Source organism: Alligator sinensis, unplaced genomic scaffold, assembly GCF_000455745.1.
Source record: "Alligator sinensis unplaced genomic scaffold, ASM45574v1 scaffold442_1, whole genome shotgun sequence".
Classification (NCBI taxonomy): Eukaryota; Metazoa; Chordata; order Crocodylia; family Alligatoridae; genus Alligator; species Alligator sinensis.
The window spans coordinates 4,421,758-4,442,992 of NW_005841829.1; the positions used below are offsets into that span (position 1 = coordinate 4,421,758).

At 44.5% G+C, this 21,235-nt stretch overlaps 1 protein-coding gene across 7 annotated transcripts in view; it reads left to right on the forward strand.

Annotated features, from left to right (window-relative positions):
- The window catches only part of SHANK2 (SH3 and multiple ankyrin repeat domains 2), an 810,144-nt gene that overhangs the window by 192,196 nt on the left and 596,713 nt on the right, over window positions 1-21,235 (forward strand). For all 7 annotated transcript variants that reach the window (XM_014517615.2, XM_025197122.1, XM_014517581.2 and 4 more), the window contains one exon: window positions 16,955-17,183. In XM_014517615.2, coding sequence (XP_014373101.1) covers window positions 16,980-17,183 — 204 coding nt within the window. In that variant the 5' untranslated portion in view covers window positions 16,955-16,979. The remainder of the gene's footprint in view (window positions 1-16,954; window positions 17,184-21,235) is intronic.

Here is a 21,235-nt window from a genome sequence, read left to right on the forward strand (position 1 = left end):
ACAGCTCCCCCCCACCACATTTCCCAATTGAGGGGAGCCCTGAGGTTGTGATGTGATTGCTCTGTGGGCCATATTTGGCCTGTGGGTCAGAGGTTGAGTGCTCTGGTTTGTAGCAGTCCACTAGCAACACTGTCTTAGACTCACAAGTTTTGGAAACACAGGTATTCTTAGCCTCACAGACAGCCCATCCATCTGGCTTCCCCAAACCTACCACCACTTGAAGTCATGGGGTCTCTGGCTGCAAAAGCAGCCTGTATGACCCCATGGGGACCCTTTCCTAGAGATATAATTCCACATATACTGATATAAGTTATTAGAAACTGGTTCAGATCTGTAACACGACAGAAGTTGAGTGCACAGCAAATGCTTTCAAAATGGCCAAAACCAGTTTAAGATAAACCTGGATGGATGTAGTATCAGACTTAACTGATTTAGGTTAAATCGGTTTATTGAACTTTTATCCCATATCCCCTCCAGATTCAAGTCAACTCTCAGTACCCCAGCATCCCAGGATACTTTGCACCTCCCCTGCAAACCCATCCACCCCCTTACAGGATGGGTGGGCTAGACTTTCCCCAAGCTGTTTGCTCCAGCTGAGCAGTGCTCTACCACCCCCCAGCTTCTGGTGTGGGCCACTGTAGGGATGTGGCTGCATTTCTGGAATCAAAAGTGAATGCCTGTTCCAGTTACATGTAATTTATCTAACCTGCACAGACTGAATCAATTCAGCCTCAGGCTTTTTGAAGGCTGCCCTGGCTATGCAGCAGCTGGAGCTACTGAGGAGTCTGGTGAATGAGAGGACAAGAAACTAGGCAAGTTCCTTACAGAGTTGAAATTAAATTCTCCATAAAGTCCTTAGAATCCAATGACCTGGCAAATTCTAATAAAAAGTTGGGAATTTTACCGATCATCTCTTGTTAATATGTAAGATATCTAGAATTTTATAAAAAGGAGATAGAGCATTGGTTCAAAGCTCCACTTGTCCTCATTGGTACAGTTTTGCTTGGATCAAGGCATTGTAAGAAATGAGACTCTTTTTTACTATATTTAATAACTTGAATAAAACTTCATCAAATCACAGTAAAGTAAATTTATATTTTATTATTTTATATATAGCAATTTTATATATAGCAAACCATAAATGATAAAATTGACTTCAGTGGTACCCATATGCTGGAAAAGGAGAGGATCTTCTTGTGTTGATTTAAGTGCCTTGATCTGATATGTATAACAAGGCTGAAACAGCATTTTTTCCCATAAGATTTAATTACCTTTGTATTTGAATTATCACAAAAAGCATTTTCCTCATGGACAAAGAAGGAAAAAAAAGCCCTAAGCACAAACAGCAAATTAATAAGCAACTGAGCTATTTGCACACTAAGGAGCTAGGGTTGAGGTGAATATTTTCAATAAGCTCTGGGTTTTTTTCACCGCTGTTGTAAATCTTTTTTAATTCCCTTGTGTTCTTTCCTTTCTATCATATTAAAGTCTTTTTGATATTTATGTAGCCCAGTACAAGCAGAAGCTGGGAGCAGTAAGTCTGGGAAGATAAAATTGCTTTCCTGAAATGCTAATGCTATTCAGGTAACGAAGGGAAAAAACTTCAGGGACAATAAGCTTTTTTTTAAAGATGGAATTACAGTTATCTGTTATAAATAGATAAAACACTTTTAGAATCACATTGATGTTCTTCCAGTTCACTTCAAGAGAACTGTGAATAGCTATCTATTCACTTAATATGATTCTCTTTTTAAATAGTTGAGGGGAAAAAATAAACAACTTATTGTTGGGTTCTTGTTCACCTTTAGGACCTTGCATTACTGTCCCCTGCTAAACTTAGCTATAACAGTGGGTTCTAAGTGTTTGTGGTATAGGAAAGAGTAGACTTTAAGTGTTACATCTCTTTCAAGCCTGTGGAAAAGCTGTTAAGTTGCAAAACAAAAATCCTCAACTGAGTAGTGTCGTGAAATACCATGGGTTTGGATTTTTCTTTTGGTGCGGTCTATTAAAGATTGTCTGTGTGTTATTCTTTTGCTCCATGGATGTATCTTCCTGGAGCTGAAGCTTGAAAGCCTCTCATGAGCAGCCATCACTCCAGTGGTTCCATTCACTTCACTTATATTTTTGACTTGATTAAGGAACTATACCTATGAGTTAGTCATGTACATTTTCAGAACCTGGCCTTAACCATGTGGTGATGGGCATGTGTTTGAACTTGAGCCTTGGTGCAGAAAGGTCTCATGTTTAATAAGAGGATTTACTTGTGTGTCTGGGATCTGATTTGCATTGCCAGCTATGTTTTTTAAAAAGTTGTGATCTATGGTTTTCATTGTGCTTAATTGTATATTACAAGTAGAATTGAGGATGTGCTGTAAGATTACATTGAATTGTGCTGCTGTACTTTCCTTATAGTTTATGTTTGGATATCTTTTTAAAGAAAATAATTAGTCTGAAAAGTTCAAATTTTCAGGGTGAAGCTTCTAGTTTGTAAAACTATATATTGTTATATGCACTCTCCTGCTTAATATTTCTGATTTAAAATAGTAATAGCTGATATTTCTTAGGTAAACTGTAATTTGCCCATAGTTTCAAGGGTCGCCCATGAGGGAAATAAAATATTGATTGGTGTATTTACTTTGAGAAGAGTGCTATTGTCACTTTCAGCTTTTGTCACTTTTAAGTTTTTGAAAAATATTATATTGAGATAAACACACGGATTCATAGATTGTAAGGGGCTGGAAGGGACCTTGCATGATCATCAGGTCCAGTCCCCCTGCACTAGGCAGCAAAGGCAACTGGGGTCAGGTGACCCCAGCGAGGTGACCATCCAGTCTCCTCTTGAAGACCTCCAGGGTAGATGATTGCACCACCTCTGGAGGGAGTTTATTCCACAGTCTGGACACCACAACTATGAAGAAGTTTTTCCTAGTGTTAAGCCTGAAATGGTCTTCCAGGAGTTTGTGGCCATTATTCCTGGTTTTCCCCAAGGGTGGGTGAGCACTTTTTCACTGAGCCCTTGATGTATTCCTCTGATATAGCGGTAAGCTGCTGCCAAGTCTCCCCTCAGCCTTCTTTTTTTTAGGCTGAAGAGACCCAAGTCCCAAAGCCTTCCCTTGTATGGCTTGCCTTGCAAGTCTCTGATCATACAGGTAGTTCTTCTCTGGAGTCTCTCAAGCTTTTTTACATCCTTGTTGAAGTGCGGTGCCCAGAACTGGATGCAGTATTCCAGCTGCGGTCTCACCAATGCTGAGTAAAGTGGAAGAATCACTTCCTTGGTTTTGCTTGAGATGTATCGGTTGGTGCATGCCAGAGTATTGTTTGCCCTGCTGGCTACAGCATTGCACTGATGGCTCATGTTCATACTATGGTGTATTATTACTCCTAGGTTCCTTTCAGTCATAGCGCTAGTCAGTTTGACATCAACGAGCCTGTAAGTATGTTGGAGATTATTCATCCCCAGATGGAGCACTTTATACTTCTCAATGTCAAACTTCATTTAGTTCTGATCCGCCCAACTTGCCAGCCTGTCTAGGTGCACCTGTATCTGCTGTCTATCTTCAAGCATGACCACGCTCTCCAACAACTTGGTGTCATCCACAAACTTGGCCAGTGAGCACTTCACCCCCACATTCAAATCATTGATAAAGATGTTGAAAAGCACTGGACCAAGCACGGACCCCTGAGGGACACCACTGGTCACTTCTCACCAGGATGACACAGATCCATTCATTAGAACTTTCTGGGTCCTACACCACAGCCAGCTCCCTACTCACTTAACTGTCAAGCTGTTCAGACTGCAATCCTCCAATTTTCCCATGAAAATATCATAGGTTAACAGACCAAAGACCTTTTTGAAGTCTAGGTATACAATGTCGACCTCCTCTCTCTTATCCAGGTGATGAGTTACCTGGGCATAGAAGGACTTGCCTGCGATGAAGCCATGCTGGCTGTTTTTCAGAATACTACCTATTGCAAGTATATCGTACATAGAATCCTTGATGAATTTTTCCAGGATTTCCCCTGGGATAGAAGTTAGGCTAACTGGCCTATAGTTACTCGGGTTCCCTGTCCTCTCCTTCTTAAATATAGGTACAATATTGACCTTCATCCAGTCTTCAGGGACCTCCCCCAAGCCCCATGAGTTTTGGAAGAGTTTCAACAGAAGTCTTGCATTGACTTTGGCCAGCTTCTTCAGCACTCGCAGATGAAGTTCATCCGGTCCTGCTGACTTATGTCTAACTTTTCTAACTGATCTCACCCCAGCTCAGTGTCAACAGTAGGAAGGTGTTCATTCCCACGATGCCTATTCTGAACCTTATCTAATATGATTTTCCTCTTAGTTTTGTGAAATACCGAAGCAAAGGAGTCATTCAGGAGTTCAGTTTTCTCTTGAGTCTTAGTAACCAACTGTCCTGAGTTTTTAAGCAATGGCCTCACGCTTCTATTTGTTTTCCTCCTGTTCCCTACATACCTAAAGAAGGAATTCTTATAGTCCTTGATTTCTGTTGCTAGTTTAAATTCAGTTGCCACCTTAGCCTTTCTAATCTTCTCCCTACAAGTGTGGGCTGTTGTTGTATAGACTGTCCCAAGCTTCCATTGTTTGTATGTCTCTTTCTTCTTTTTCAAGAGGACCACAATATCCCTATTAAGCCAAGAGGGCTTATCAGCCCTTCTGCTACCTTTCCTTTGCAAGGGAATAGACTTCTTTTTTGCTTTTGAGGATCATGTCCTTGAGGAATGACCACTCTTCATGCACTCCTTTCGACTTCAGTTCCTGGTCCCTCAGTTCTTCCCCTACTATTTCCCCACATCAACATGTACTAAACAGACAAGTGCCTATAGAGTGAGTTGAAGGGAAATACATTTGGAAATAAGTTTGACCACGTCACTTTGAGAGAAATATATACAAAGCTGTGCATTATGGACATGAATTTAAAAAGTGTAAGTTCAGTGCGTAGCACCCCTGCATAAATGCATGCACTGCCTTCTGCAGTGAGGCCAACCTGGCTCCTTCCTTTTCCACGTGAGCAGGCCAGCTCTCTCCACCACCATGCATCCTGGCCCCCACTACATGTGCAGCATGGGCACCTGAGCCCAGTCCTGCATACTGCTGTGCCCATAGGAGTGGGGGCTGAAAGTAAAAGCTGGAGGAGGCAGGGGGAGCCCATGGGCAATACATGCTAACCCTTCGGTGGCTATATGTGGCGTGCAGGTTGCCATTTGGATAGCCCTGTTATAAAGATAGATGTATTAAGAGGTCCAGAAGAAAACATTGCATGTTTATCTCCTGGGGTTTTTATAAGAGCTCTTTTGGAATGCATTGTAGTAAATCAAAATGCTGCAATTTTTCTATACAGTCTAATTTGTTAACATTGAATTTTTAGAGAGAAAAACAACATACAAACAATCCCTGGGAAATTCAGCTAATCTTATTCATGGTAATTTGCTTATGAAGATTCTTGTTTGTTAATTTATTTATTGGCAAACAGAGGCTGAAAACCAGAGGCCCTAATTAAATGTCATGGAAATGAATATAACCTGTGAACTATGGTGAAGCCTTGAAACCACTCAAGGGACCAGCCATAGTTGATTGTTTAAAAGAGGTGGCCTTTAACTAAATGTCAAACTATTATGTTGGGAACCTTAGAGATATTTAAAATAAGACACTTAAGATATTTGGTTTCCAAAGGTATTCTTTGCTTCAAGCTCCACAATAATTATCATTTATAAATATTTAGCATATTTTCTTGAGGGTATGTTGATTTTAAGAAAAATTATTCTATACTGAGAAACAGCCTAAGATCAGTAGAAAAGAAGAGTATATGGCATATATTATTTATTTGATTTATCTCATTCTATGCTGTAACTTTACCATTGCTACCTGTTTCATTCAGCCTGAGGTTCCTTTTGTACAACTTCTCCTTTAAAGCCTTGGAGAATTCTACTTCTACTTACATATTTGCTTGCATCTCCTAGTCTTACTTCCTTCAGCACAAGCCACTTTACTATTGCATTCTTTTTGTATCCTTCTTCCAGATGTGTTTTTGTACTTCCTTACATCAAAGTTTCCCTTTATCCTGACCACAGTTCAGGATAGTGCTTCTATATTTACTGAATCTGTAGACAGTCTGATCCCTTTAGGCTGAGCACACTGGCAGGGTGGCAGGAAGAATCTAGGATTGCTGCTGCTTAAGGCTTACCTATTTTCCCATGAAGAATTTAGTAGAGCTGAAGGTGAGAAAGGAGCAAATACTTGTAAGGCAATGTTGTGTAGCTTGAATAAGAGATATTATTTCACTGAGAGGTCCTAAGCTTTGTAAAGTAAAGAAATAATTGTTTGGTGCAGTGAGATGCTATTACCTGTGGCTCAGTACACATTTCTCCCTTAAAAATATTTATTTGGATTGTTAGTTTTTTAACACAAATAAAAATGCACATAATGAGAACAGTAAGCCAGGTAGAATCAAAGTGAAATGGACATTAAACCAGAAATGTGCATGTGGGTGTTTGAATAAAAGTGGTTGTGTGCATAAATAAAACAAATATTTCTGAGTGATATAAAGAACTCTGTTTCATAATAACTTAATACTGCCTAGCTTCACTAGCCTTTTCACTGTGCCAGTTCAAAATACTTCACAAAAAAAGCAAGTATTATTATTTGCACTTTACATGTGGGTGATGTGACTTCCCAAGGATAACAGCAAAATAGCCCCCCAAAGCAACTGTGAGAGGAAACTTATCAGCCTTCTCATAGCTTGGATACTTTGAACGTTTTTTCTTTTTTTGTGGTTTTTTGGTTTTTTTGGCTTTTTTTAAGAATCCCAGCATTAGCTTTGGTGATAGTTCTGGTGCAGGATGCTTGCAGCATTAGCTTCATATAGACCTACGGCTTGTCTATACCAACTCTGAGCCAACCCTACGCACACACCCTATCCATTTACTCCTTTTCTGTGACTTATGCTGTCTGTCTAGAGCAGTGGTTCTCAACTTCATGAGATTTGACTCGCCCCTTCATAGACATGGGGTACTCCTCAAAAAATGCCAGCTCTTAGGCCAAGTATAGAAGTTACATTTCTTGTGAGGTAGGCACACAGAAAGAGCTCTACAGCCATAACTGAATAGACAGCCAGGGCACAGATCTATTTAAAAATGGTGGATCCTGCTCTAAGATAACCCTGGATGGATATGGTATCGGACTTCAACGCTAAGTTAGAGCATCGTAACAAACATCTGTACCAGGTGTCATTGCGAGTCACGGTAGGTCACATTCCACTGGCAAACCATGGGGCTTTGCGGCACTCTGCTCACTGCCCCCACAAGGCAGCGCTCTAGTCTCAGCCAGAGATTGTGTGGTCTGCCCAAGCACTGACAGGAGTCAGCAAAGCCCCTGTTTCCAACCCTCTCTTCCCCCTTGTTCCATGCAGCCAGCTATGAGCCACTGTGTGGTATTATTGCTCAGCGTACAGATATCTACCCTGTCTGGGCATTGTAGACTGCAGCTTTTGATTAAGTGCTGTGCTGTTTGCTGGACACTGCATTCACACAGGGGGCTGTCCAAAATATTCATCTTGTATAGTGTTGTTTTGAAGCATCCATATCCAGATCTCAGTGTGTTCAGCTTGGCCCATAAATCTCTGTCAAGGTCATGCCCAATGGGGGACTTATGTGGTGTTGGTATAAAATTCTGTAGGAATAGATTTCAAACCCAATTGCTCTGAATGATCATTTAATTTCCATTCACCCCACCCCTGATCTAAACTTAGCGTAAGGCCACAGTACCCAGCCTGCTGGGCTTTCCATGGGTCCATAAACCTGGAAGCAGGGGAGAAGTCAGAGTCTGTCTTATTATGTCACTTGGTCCAAATGCTCAAGAGTGCATGGAATACATCTGTGTGTGTGTAAATTGTTCAGCCTGTTATGAGTATGCACTGTTAAGTACAGTGTCGAGCTTTTTAGTATGACAACTTTTGGATCATACAGGAGCACGGTAATCTGGTGCAGTGTATGCCATTGTAATTGCAGTGGTTCTGAGCACTTAGAAGTTGGAATACCATGTCATGCTGTCTAAATGTCTTAAGGCAGCTACAAGCGTAAAGACTTTACAGCTGACCTTCTGAATATGATGTTTATAGTTGAGGGAAACATCTAATGTATGGGTGGGCAATTATTTGGGTTGCCACTTAAGAAGTTTTGGTGAGTTGCTGAGGGGGTGGGGTGCTGACCTGGCCTTGACCCCTTGTCACAGCTGTTTACACTGGCTGGGGCGGTGGGGGGGGGGGGGGGGGGGGGGGACAGGGAGGTGCCATTTGATCCTATTCAGCCTTGGGCCATTCCACTCCACACCTACCCCCAGGAGTGCCGGATGGAGTGGGGAGGTGGGCAGGGTCTCCGTGGAGACTGACCCAGGGCTCCCGTGTGCAGGGTGAACTCAGCTGGGTGGATGGGATGGGGCTGTGGGTGGGCAGGCAGGTATCTGGGAGAAGGATGGCTGTGGCTGCCGCTGCGGCTGGGGCTGCAGCTGGGGCCGGGATCATGAGGTGTTGACAGTGTGGGGCTGGGGCCTGGGGCAGAGCCATGATCCGCTCCCTGCCCATCCCTGGGGCTATGGAGAGAGAGAGAGGACTGGAGACTGTGTCGGTTGTGGGCAGCTGTACCTGGGATGCAGATAAAGTAACCACCTTTTAAAAATGTAAAGATAGGGCACCCCCTGGATGAATTGCCCATTGCTTTGTCTGGCTCCCTAAACCACCCTAGCTGAGCAGCACCCCCTACCCCACTCCCTCCCTCACTGTGGGGGCCTTGATCTGCCCCTCCATCCCTTCCCCGGCCTCCACCCCCATAGACTTGCCTGCAGGGAGCTGCTCTCCTCACTTCCCAACTGTATTTCCTGGCTATGTGCTTGTGTGCGGGTGTGTGCATGCATGTGGTGCTACTTCTTTCCCACTCCCAGCAGCTCCAAGCAGCCTCTTGAAGGCTGGAACACTGCCAGCTTGCAAGGGAAAACCTGCTGTTTCCCACAGATACCTGCATTAGGCTGTGAATAGTCATGTAGCCTCGGACTGGAACTAGAGGTTCCCATTCTGTGACTGTCCTGCCCAATTAGGGACCGGTGATCACCCCAGATGCAGGGCCAGAGGAGCCCAGGGCCAGAGACCCATGGCCCAGTGCCAGGGCATGGACACTCAAAACCCTTTGGCCCTACTCATCTAGGGAGTGCTCCTGGTCCATGTGGGTGAGGAGCTACTTGGTCAAGGCTTCGTGGATCCGAACAGCCTGCTTTGGTGTGGGGCTGAGGCCACGCGTATTGATTGGGGCAGGGGTGGAATACATGCATCTGGAACACGCCTGCATGTGCACACAAACACACACCCACACAGAACTCAGGCATCCGACACACACTTGGCAGGCACAGGGTGCTCTGGATGGGCATGTGTGGGCTGGTTGGCAGATGGCTTGTGGCCATGATGAGCTGCTGCTGCATCAGGTCTAGGTGGATGGCTGTGATGTCTCCACCAGGCAATCAGGGGTGGCTTGGCTGTTTGGCTCTGCTCACGACTCTTCAGCAGCCCAGGCAAATGCAATATAAATATATTTTGTCAGGTTGAGTTAAAACCTAGGCTCCCCTCTAGGCTTTAACTCAGTCTGTTAACATGAGAAAACTACAAAATGCCTTGTCTTCAGTAGGATTTTACCAATAGTTTAACATTAAATAAGAAGACACCTTTTTCTTGGTGCTGATGTACCCTTCTTGACTCTTGTAGGTGAAAATTGAAACACTTCTTTTTGATTGAAGTTTTATCCTTCAGAATAAGGATTAATAATTATGGTATATGTATCTATATGCTACAGTTCCTGATAAGTAAATTGATTTTCTTCTATCTCCATGCTTGCAAGTTCTAGATTATACACTGTGTTCATATGCAGTTTTTATTTTCAGCACTCTTTTATAGCATCAATAATACAACTGTTCTACAACTATTCAATAATCTGTTCTACAATTTGACTTTTATATTTTTCATCTTTGATTCCTCCTGTTAGGGTGCTGTTTGTTGATTGTTCGCTTCATTACACAAATTTTCAGTGAACTTAGTTGGCAAATTGCTGATGAAAGTGGCTGAAAAGTTAGGTATTTGGGGCTGTATCTGTTCAACTTTTAAGGCATTTAACCTGGACTCAGGCAGAATTTAGGCTCTTAAGTAATGAGGAGAAATCCACATCAAACTTGCTTAGCAGTTGCAAAACCATTTAGGCACCTACTTTCATTAGGTAGGTCCATTTTAGCTTTTAACAGATTTTTAGGCATCTAGGCTTTGGTTATGGGATAATGTCAGAATGATCCAGATCAGCCATCTTACGTGACCAACTCCTTCCTGTTGCAGTCTTAGTTGTCACTGTGGGGCCCTTAAGTTCTGCTAGAGCCTGCAAGTCTGTAGGTAAGGGGAGGTAAGGTAAGCAACATGTCTTCTGATCATGGCATCCACCATTTCTTGATAGCTTAGTAGCAAGAGCACTTGTCTAAAAAAATTAGAGACCTAGGTTTTAGGTCCACCTAACTCAGGGGATTTAGAGCTTCATTTTCTACTTTGCAGGAAGAGTGCTGTTAATCACCAGGCTATGGGCTAGGTTGAGTGGGTAGCCATACTTCCTATAAACAGATAAAATTTGCCCACTGGGCAGCCAAGAGTACAAGTTTCATGGAACCAGAAAGCGAGCCAGCAAGAGGGAGCCTGCCTTTGCAACCTAGTTGTTCTGGCAGTCTTCCTGCAGGGGTAGGGAGGAGGGGGAGAGGGAGGAGTCCTGCCTGGCAAGTTGCCCCACCTGCCCTGGGAGCTCTGGACTTTACTGGCAGCATTATTTCTTTTTTCACCAATGGTTATTTAATGTAAAATTCTTAAATAGCCCTGGAAGCTAAGACTGGAACCTAGGACTAGAATTGCATAGAATACTCTCCTCCTCACTGAGATATGGAATCACATTGAAAATCACCAAACTTTTATCTCTGAGTTAGCAATGTGGAGTTAGGGTGGAAACAGACACCACTTTTCAGTGCCTTTGTGTTATCATAAAAAAGTTTATGGTGGCACAAAGGAATAGCAAATAGACATCCATACATTTTATCACACCACAATGTGGCCATAACAAGAGGTAGTAATAAATTGTGCTGCTTTATTGTGATGGATGCCTATTTGTTTTATGGTAGGAGAGCCCAAGCATCTAAAACTGCCTGTATTCTCCCACTACTGTGGATATTGGCACTGGATTTATGACCCAGATACCTTGTTCTGGGCAGACGCAAACCCTCAGACTGACCACAACCTCTCCATTTGCTAATGGGCATATTTTATTGATACACAGGGCTAACAGATAAGAATAATGCAAAGAATTTTATATCTACCAGTCCCAGGGTTTACATTGTCGAGGTAGGTCTGGCCAGTAAGTGAGCTTCACTTTGAGGTTCTCTCTTGAATGTCAGACGTCAGCAGCCGGGAGGTTGGAGGTGGAGGCCCCCCCCGCTTTGGTCCTTTGGAGTGGATGGGATGGGCTGGTGATGGTGGCCTCGGGTTCCCCTTTCAGGGACCCTTTGCTGCTCTATATCTCTTCTTGTGTATCCTTTTTCTCCTTCTGATGTCTCTTCATCTATGGGCATCATTAATTGGTCTCCCTGTGGTCATCATACTGTCCATATTCTGTCCTGTCAGCATATTGTTTTGTTTCATAAACCCATTACATGCACACATCCTAATTTGGCCTTCACCAGTTTTTCCTAATTTGGTCCATGTACCAAAATCAGAAATTCCAAAGGCTCTGCAGCTGGGCACTGTGATCTGACCAATGCTGCAGAGTCCCTTATCTCACGTAATGGAACAGTGTGGTACATGTCTTCAGTTTTCAAGCCTGTGAGTCTGCTTGCTGCTTGCCTGCATCAGACACAGTGGGCCTTGAAGGAGACTTGTCATAAACAGATTAACCCTTGCCATTGCCCATTCTAATGCAGTATCTATTTTACCTACAAGCCGGTTCCCAAAGGCAAGCCTCTAAATACCATTTTCTAGCCATCACTGGGTAGGTACTTCTAGGGGTTGAGGGGCCTGGTCCTGTGCCCTGGGAAATCTTGCACCCTCAAGCCCCAAGGGTGCCTGCCTGGCTTTCCCCATTTCCAGAGAGGTGCTCCTGGCATTCTCCAGGGCATGTCTGAGTGGGGAAAGTTGGGGTTTCCTGCTTCCAGAGATTCAGAGATGCGCCTCCAGGATCTCCAGCATGCATCTCTGGAGAGATTGCTGGGGGGAAGCGGGGGACTCACTGGAAGTGAGGAAAACCAGAAGACTCCACTGCAGTCCAGGGACTAGGGCCACCATCAACTGATGCATCCTGGCACACTTCATTTGGTGACATCTGTTTCTGGCCTTAGGCACCATCATCAGAAGGAGAGATGGAATTTTGTATGTACCCCTCTTTTTGGGGTTTCTTGTTAATTAGCTGATGAGTCCAGTGCTCCTTTCTGTGGATTCCATTCCTGGAGCTGAGTGCATAAAAGCGAGGCATGGTTACACTCTGTCACTTTGTCTAAGCCCCACAGAAAATGTAGGGATAAACATTTAAAACTTATCAGCCATGCTAAGGGACTTGAAGTTATGGCTGGTGCTGTTCTCTTACCTCTAGTTTGTGTTCGGTGAAGCACATCAATCAGAGTGTAAGCCTGGAAAATGATTTGTGCCATGGTCCTAAGGTTGTTTAAATGTATTTTTCCAGAAATCATACAGTTCTGTTTTTAAAACAATCACTAATGTATCATTATATTACCATGAAATGCAATCACTGTGTATTTGTTTAGTTCTAAGAAGGATTTATTGTATTTTTTCTAGGAAATAAAAAAATGAATTCCTGGTAGCCACGTTAGCAACATATAATTCATATTTTTAATCATAAAGAAGCCTTCATCCCCAGTGAAGAACTGCAGTCCAATAAATGGTTCAGTGACTGTGAGTTAGAAGGCTTGACTCTTTATTCCCTACTTTTGCTCCCAACTGGGTGGATGACTTCTGGCAAATCGTACCTCTCTTTTTCGCTCCATAACAATGCTGTATTACATAAAGCACATCCCTGAATATAATGCATACCCTGGTTTTTCTAGACAGCTTGAAGAAAAAACTGTCCTTACCTTGCAGAGCAGATCCGGGGTCTAACCCTGTATGCTGAGTCTATGACTGCATGCTGAGTCTGGGGTCACCCACTGGCTCCAGAGCCATATGCCAGGTTGGACCCAGCACCTCTAGTCTGGGACTGTACACTAGCTATGGAAACATGTGCTGGGTCTAAACCTGCATGCTGGCTCTGAGGCCATGTGCTAGGTATGCCCATGGACCAACCCTGTATGCCAGCTTGATTTGGCTTGAGGGGGGTGTGCTCCTCAAAGTTCTGGAAATTTGGTGGCGGGGAAAGGTAGCTACATTAACTGCAGTGGCTCCCGGTGCTGTGACAATCAACACTGCCACCATCCCCCTCTTCCCCCACCCCACTGCTTGACCAATGAGGATCCCTTTTTCATGCATATAATGTGTACCCCAATTTTCAGTAGCTGGTTTTGGTGGAAAAGGTGTGAGTTATATGTGAGCAAATATAGTTTCATAGTTGGTAGGGTCGGAAGGGATCTGAGCAGGTCATGACGTCCGACCCCCTGCTGTGGCAGGAAGGAGTACTGGGGTCAAATGACCCCGGCCAGGTGTTCATTCAGCCTCCTTTTAAAGACCCCCCAGGGTAGGAGCCAGTACCACTTCTCTTGGAAGTTGGTTCGAGATCCTAGCCACCCTGACAGTGAAGTAGCGCCTCCTGATATCTAGCCTGAATCTACCCTCTGCTAGCTTGTGACCGTTATTTCTTGTCACTCCTGGGAGTGCTTGGGGGAACAGGGACTCTCCCAATGCCTGCTGGTCCCCTCTGACTAGTTTGTAAATGACCACTAGATCCCCACCTTGTGGAGGCTGAACAGATTCGGGTCCCTTAGCCTCTCCTTGTAGGGCCTGCCCTACATGTGGGTGGCCCTCCTCTGGACCCTCTCCATGCTGTCCACATCCCCCCTGAAGTGCGGCGCCCAGAACTGGATGCAGTACTCCAACTGCAGCATGACCAGTGTCTCATAGAGGGGGAGGACCACCTCCTTGGACGTGCTTGAGATACATCTGTGGATGCATGACAAGGTGTGGTTGGCCTTCCTGACTGCATCCCCACACTGTTGGCCCATGTTCATATTGGCCTCAATAATGACTCCCAAGATCTTTCTCTGCCTCTGCACTGATCTTTCCTGCCTGTGGCAGTGGGACAGACTTGATGATCTACTTAGGTCCCTTCTGACCCTACCAACTATGAAATTATCCACTGAGTCTGTCACATTATCATAAAAGGAAATCAGGTTGGTTGGGCAAGACTTGCTCTTGGTGAATACATGCTGCCTGTTTCTGATCACCTTATTCTCCTCTAGGTGCTTCATAATAGATTCACAATAAGTATTTCACATTGAGGGCCTGTCCATGATCTTTCCAGGTATCAAAGTCAAGCACACCTTGTGCTGCTGCTACTTGTCCCTGGGGAATGCCCGTGCCAAGTGCGCTCTGATGTGAGGCAGGTTACCTCAGGTGGGGTAGGGGAGGCTGTGCTAGCCCCAGCAGCCTTACCTGGGGTCCTGGAGGCCTCTCGGGGCTGCAGCAGGAAGCCTGGCTGGCAGCTGGAGCATGGCTCTACCTGGTCAGGCTCCAGTTCTGGCCAGTGCTTGCTGCCACTGTGTGCCCCATCCCACTTTTTTTGGCATGGGATTTTTTGACCTCGGGATGTCCTGGGGTCAAAAACCCTCTGTGCTGCAAGGTAGCAGTGCAAGGAATGCCTGAATGTGCGGTTTGTGATGCTGCACACAGGTCTGTGGCACCATATACCACACATCCACGTTCTCCTGGACATGGCCTTTAAGTCCTCTGGGACCTCACTCAAACTCCATGACCTCTCAAATAGGATAGCCAGTGACTGAAATTGTTTCATTCAATTCCTTGAGTACCCTAGGGTGCATTCTGTCACAACCCAGTGATTTTTGGTGCCTCGGCACAATGGGATTTTCTTGCCACATGAGAGCCTCTTGCACAGCGAGGGTTTTGCTGCACAGAGAAACCTCGGTGCAAGAGAGTTCCCGCCAATTTGCAGCCTTCTTTGCAGGATGCATTTCTTCTTTGCAGCACAGAGATGCACGGTGCAAAGAGTTCCCGCTATTTGAATGTAAATTTGTGTCCTGCTATTGGCCAGTGCTAAATTATTCACACGTGGCGGCTAGTAATTGGCTCGCTGGCCGTTTAAAATTCCGCGCGACTTCCGCCCAAGTCGAAGAGCTTTGAGCACGCTGCAGAGTGCCTCTGAAGTGATCTGACTTGTGGCTGCCGATCGATAGACTGATCACCTATCGATCTTTCTTCCCGTCACCGAGCGCAACCCCAGACGTACCCCTTTCCCCGCCGGCTTCGAATTGCGGACGGATTAACTGGCTTGGGCCCCGCCAGCTGGAACAACTCGTGTGGTTGTTCAGATGACCGGACCACCTGCGTCGTGATTGCAAGCGGCGTGAGTAAAGTTTTTTGCAACTGATAAGTTGTGTCTGCCTCTCCATTCACCAGCCCAGCCTAACGTACGAGCAATCTCTGAATCACCTCGGGTCGGCTCTGGCCGTCCGAGACACATTCCATCTGGCCTTGCCAACTTGAAAGTATCTAACTTCTCAAAGACCCCTGCCAGATGTGCAGGTAAAGGCATGATGGGACCTGATACACACCATTGCACTTCCTGCCATACAAGACATGCATAGCAGGAGGTGTGATTGTGGGATCAAGCATCAGATCCCATCATGCATTATTGCTGGTGCACCAGCAAGTAGGAAACTCCCGTGTCTAGGATCCCCTTCAGCTCATGGGGCTCCCAGCTGTGAGGGTGCACCATCCTGGATCAGCTGACAAGGGTCTCAGCTGCAGGAGCACATGGTGCACCCTCTGGCCAGGAACCCAATCAGCTATGGGCTCCCAGCCTAGGAGGCATATGATGCATCCTCTTTAGTTGGGAGCCCAGAGCTAGTGGGGTCCCCAGCTGCAAGAGCATTTGTTGCACCCCTGTGCTGGGAGCCCTATCAGCTGACAGGCATCCCAGCCATGGGGGTACACCTGGCCACACGTTCAGTTAGTGGCATGATAGGAATCAGCCACAAAATTATTACACCTTTTTTGTGGAATAGCTTTGTGGCTTATTTCTTGTTTTAGGACACCATTTTTTTTTTTTTGTGTGGCTGGGTTACAACTTAAGACGTGATTCACTTGTTAATCATGTCTTAAGCGTAGTATGTGGCAGGGGCCTAAGTAAACATCAACCTGTCCTTCTCCTGCTTTAGGCTGTTTGTCTACTTCCCTATCTTTGCTGCCAACTGCCCTTGGCTTGTGGTAACTGCCCCTGTTTGTGAAGACTGAAGTAAAAAAGGCATTAAATACTTCAGCCTTCTCTGCATCATCTATAACTAGGTCGCCTTCTGCATGCTGTAAGGCATCTATGGTTTCCATGGTCTTCCTCTTACTTATGACATACTTGTAGAATCCCTTTTTATTGCCTTTTATGTCGGTTGCCCATTGCATCTTAAATTGTGCTTTCGCCTTTCTAATCTTCTCTCTGCATACCCATACAGTTTGTTCTGGCTCCTTTTGAAGATTGGGTGTGGCATGGGAGGAAGGTTATCTCTTTCCCCTTTCTGCTTTCTTTAATAAATCGCTAACTCCTGCTAGGTCATATTAGTGGGGCAAGGGAATGAGAGAAAGATAAAACAGATGACTTCATTGTTAAATAGCTGTTCCTTTTGAAAAACAAAACACAGAATTCCGAACTGAACCATATTTGAAACTTTACTTTAATTTGTTTTTTGTCTTGTGTTTTCTGTTGCTAGCTACTTATGGTAAGAAAAACTGAACATGCCTCGCAGTCCAACATCAAGTGAAGATGAGATGGCCCAAAGCTTTTCAGACTATTCTGTTGAATCTGAATCAGACAGCTCCAAAGAAGAAACTATTTATGATACTATTAAGGCTACAGCAGAAAAGCCAACCAGCAGAATGGAAGATAATCATAACAACACATTAGTGATACGGATAATAATACCTGACCTACAGCAAACGGTAAGGAAATTGCATTAAAAGTCTTTTTAATATTGGGCTAGATCCTCAACCAGGATAAAATGCAATTAGTGAAGTTATGTCAGTTACTGAAGAGCATACCTATTTACATATATTTTGAAATATATGAGTTTTCAGGGAACGGGGAGGCTGCTTTGACACATTGTAATTCCAGCACATCAAAGCACACTCAGTTAATCACTGAAATTAAGGATGTATTAACAAATATCAGCCAACCAGCCAAAGAATTTAAAATTGTCTGACTAATCTCTATTTCTTTTCATGGCTCTGGATTAAGTTACCTTTTTTGCCTGGTAGCATAATTCCACCAATTCCCCTGTGGCCTACAAAGTAGCAGAATACATGAAGACACAAAAAGCAGGTTTTTTAAAAACAAAGAAACTGGATTTTTCTTATATCAGTGGGTGTGTCTACACATGCATTTGATCCAAGATCAATTTATTTGCATGTAAACTACTCGTGAGTAAACATTCCCGGGCAGGTGTCTACACATGCAGGGAAGCATCCTTATCTCTCAGCTCAAGCTCTAGGGTTGTGGGACCCAGACTGAGAGATCCTTATCTTCCAGCACAGGCTCCATGATTGCAGGGCTGGCACTGAGAGATCCTTTTTTTTGCAGCTTGAGTCCTATGGTTGTGGAGCCCAGGCTGGGAGATCCTTCTCTCTCAGTGCCAGCTCCATGATCATGAGGCCGGCGCTTGGAGAAAAGGATCTCCCAGCCTGGATCCTGCAACTGTGGGGTTTGGAATGGGAGATGAGGATTTCCCAGGCCCAACCCCATGATCTCAGAGCATGGGACATTGTCCTTGCACCCTGGCAACAGGCAGCTCCTGGGGGCAGGAAGCAATTTCCTGAGCATATTTGCTCATGGTCAGGAGTCTACACATGTGCTACTGCGCAGTTACTAATCACGAGTAAATTTGCTACTTGAATTTTTAGGTAGCAAATTTATTCGTTATTAGAACCAGTTGCTGCACAGTAAACATCTGCACATGTAGACATAGACACTTACTGCACAGTAATTAGCTCTACTGCTCAGTAAAGCATCTTGTGTAGATGCATCCTGTAGGAAGCTGAAAAGTCAGAAGCCCAACTTCAACTTCCTCACTCCCTTTTACAGAATCTGCCAATGGCATATTCCCTGTGATTGAACCCAGAATAGGTGCAAAAAGGGAAAAGACAAATGTAATGAAAGTTCATTTTCAGTATGAAAAGAAGGGCCTTTCTACAGCCAGGGAGGGATGGACTAGAAGAAGTATCATAAGGTATGTCTCTACGGAACAGGATAATGTCATCATATAGAGCTTACCTGAGTTAGCTCTGCCTGTACCAGAATCAGAAGTAATAAAGCCAACTATGTAGGATAAAGAAGGAGATTGTGGGAGAGGAAGGGAAATTTTCTTCATGGTTGCAGTAAGGCATGCTTCAGACTTTTGTTTGAATTTTGACTAAATGTAGTACTGTTCTGTTTGACTTTTAAAGGGTATCAAAAGTAAAAGTATATATTTTTCTGGCTTAAAGTCTTCCAGCTTGGTATGGCTTCTGCAAATCTACCATTTTGTAAAAAATGGGGTATCTTAATCAATCTTAAGCTTAATTATTTTTGCACCATATTAATACTAGGGCATTGTAGTATGGCTCCATTAGATTTTTTTCAGCATGAGAATTCAGGCCCTGGGCCTAGTTCTGATTTACACAGTCAGAATCCTGCACCTGAGCACAGCCCCATTGTCTCACACACTTAAGTATTGTTTAAATTAAATAAGTCTGGACCAAGAATAGATTTTGTAAATGTAGGCCATTTTGCTGCCTCAGTAGAACTGCTTTGCCTACAAAAATTCTGTGCAGGAGAACAATGGAAAGCAGGCTATTGTGCTTTGTTAGCAGGCTACTGTACTTTGCTTAGTAATGACATTTCAAAAGGTTGTTTAGTAGTGACATTTCAACACCATTTAAAAGTGCTGATGAGCTTCCACAGCATTTCCCTGCTTGTAAGCAGTTGTCATAGATTTAATATAAATATTTTCATTTTTTCCTCACCTTTTCTACTTCCTGCTTAGCAGATACATGTAGCATAGCTGAAGGATTTGAATTCCATTCATAACTATCCTTTGTTGTTAGAGAAAAAGAGAAAGAGGTACTATTTGTGTTGAAGAGCTTTCAACTTCTGAATTATTTCTTAAATTCTAATACTAACCCTCTTCAATGACACTTTGTACTTCTATTTATTCTCATCTCAGGACACTTTATGAACATGAGTGGGCAAGATTCTGCCTTCAACTATTCCATATTAAAGTATAATTGTCCCAAAATTGTCCCTAAAGTAACCATTTGAGGTAGATTAAAAGAACATTTTGGCAGAAAGAATCTGTTTTCTCCCAAAATTTGGCTTATTTTCAAGAAAATTGAAAACACTAAAACTATTGTTTGGGTTTTCACTTTTTACAAAAATGAAATCTTACCAATAGTCATCAAAATTCTCCAGCTTTGTCAGTAGCTCTATAGCAGAAATAGGTTCAATGTATAACCCTCCTTTGATGTAAACTAAACAGTAAACAGAGAGCAGTGGCTCTGGGATAAGCAGCTCAGGTGTGAATCTGCCTAGAAGAGGCTTTTCTCTGTGCTAGTGTCTTGGAGTGGCTGATTGCTTCTAGAGTATTTGCCTAATGCCTGGTGTGTGTCTGAGAGTGTCCCTCCCCTCCCCCCTGGGGTGTGCAATTTATTTTTCTTTTCCCTTTTCTTCCTTTTCCTCCCACTCCTCTTTCCCATCCCCATTCTCACTCCTAGAGTGACTGAGTGACAGGGCTTGCTCTGGGTGGGGCTGGTTTTAGGTAATTGAGAGGTGGAGCTAGGGTAGACAGCCTTATAAAAAGGTAGCCCCTAGCAAACTGTGGGAGCAGTGAACAGACAGCAGCAAAAAGAGAAGGAGTTTGCCTAGGGAGTTTGTCCCAGGAGGGAGCCAGGGAGAAAGAGACTGTGCCTGTGCATTTGTGTGTGGGTGGGAGCATGGGCAAGGGCCCTGGTGCGGGTGCTTGGTGTGCAAGTTTCATAGTTTCATAGTTGTTAGGGTCAGAAGGGACCTCAATAGATCATCAAGTCTGACCTGCTGCCCTGGGCAGGTAAGAGTTCTGGGGTCATATGACCCCAGCCGGGTGCTTGTCCATCCTCCTCTTAAAGACCCCCAAGGTAGGGAAGAGCACCACCTCCCTTGGAAGCCCATTCCAGATTCTGGCAACTCTTACCATAAAGTTCTTCCTGATATAATCTGCTCTCTGCCAGTTTGTGGCCAGTTCTTGCGGTGTTTCTTTTTTCTCTCTCTCTGCCCCCTTCTTTATTTTATCCTTACAACACAGGTGTACTCCAGGGAGCAAAGGAGGCACAAATGGAGTCTGGATCAGCTGCTGTGACCTGTGTGGGGTCCCAAGAGGGTAAAGAGCACTTCATTTGCACCAAGTATAAGCTGGTGTCTGCCCTGAAGGAGAAGATCCAGAGATTTGATGCACAGGAATCCATGCTGCATTAAATCTGGGACCAGGAATATTACTTGGATTAGAGTTATGAGAGAGGCCAAAAGGCAGTGAGAAGTGGCAGTGTGTGACTACTCAAAGGAGGAGGGCCCCCAGTATTGAAGAGGAACCAATTGAAGTCAGAAACTGCTTTCCAGCAGCCTGCAATGGAACTGAAGAAGAGGCAGAGGAGAGGGCATCTGCAGGCATGAGGCAGAGGAGGCAGCAGCTTAGAGAGTGGAAAGTGCAAAACCCCAAGAACAGGGGCTCCAGGACCACTGAACCAAGAAGGAAAAGAAGAGTGGTGGTGGTTGGTGACTCGTTTCTGTGGGGAACCCAGGCACCAATTTGTTGTCAAAATGTGGGGCCCAGGAGATGCACTGCCTGCCTGGAGCCAAATTCATAGATTTCATAGACATCAGGGCTGGAAGGGACCTCGGACGATCATCGAGTCCAGCCCCCCCGCCCAAAGGGCAGGAAGTCAGCTGGGGTCATAGGATCCCAGCAAGATAAGCATCCAGTTTCATC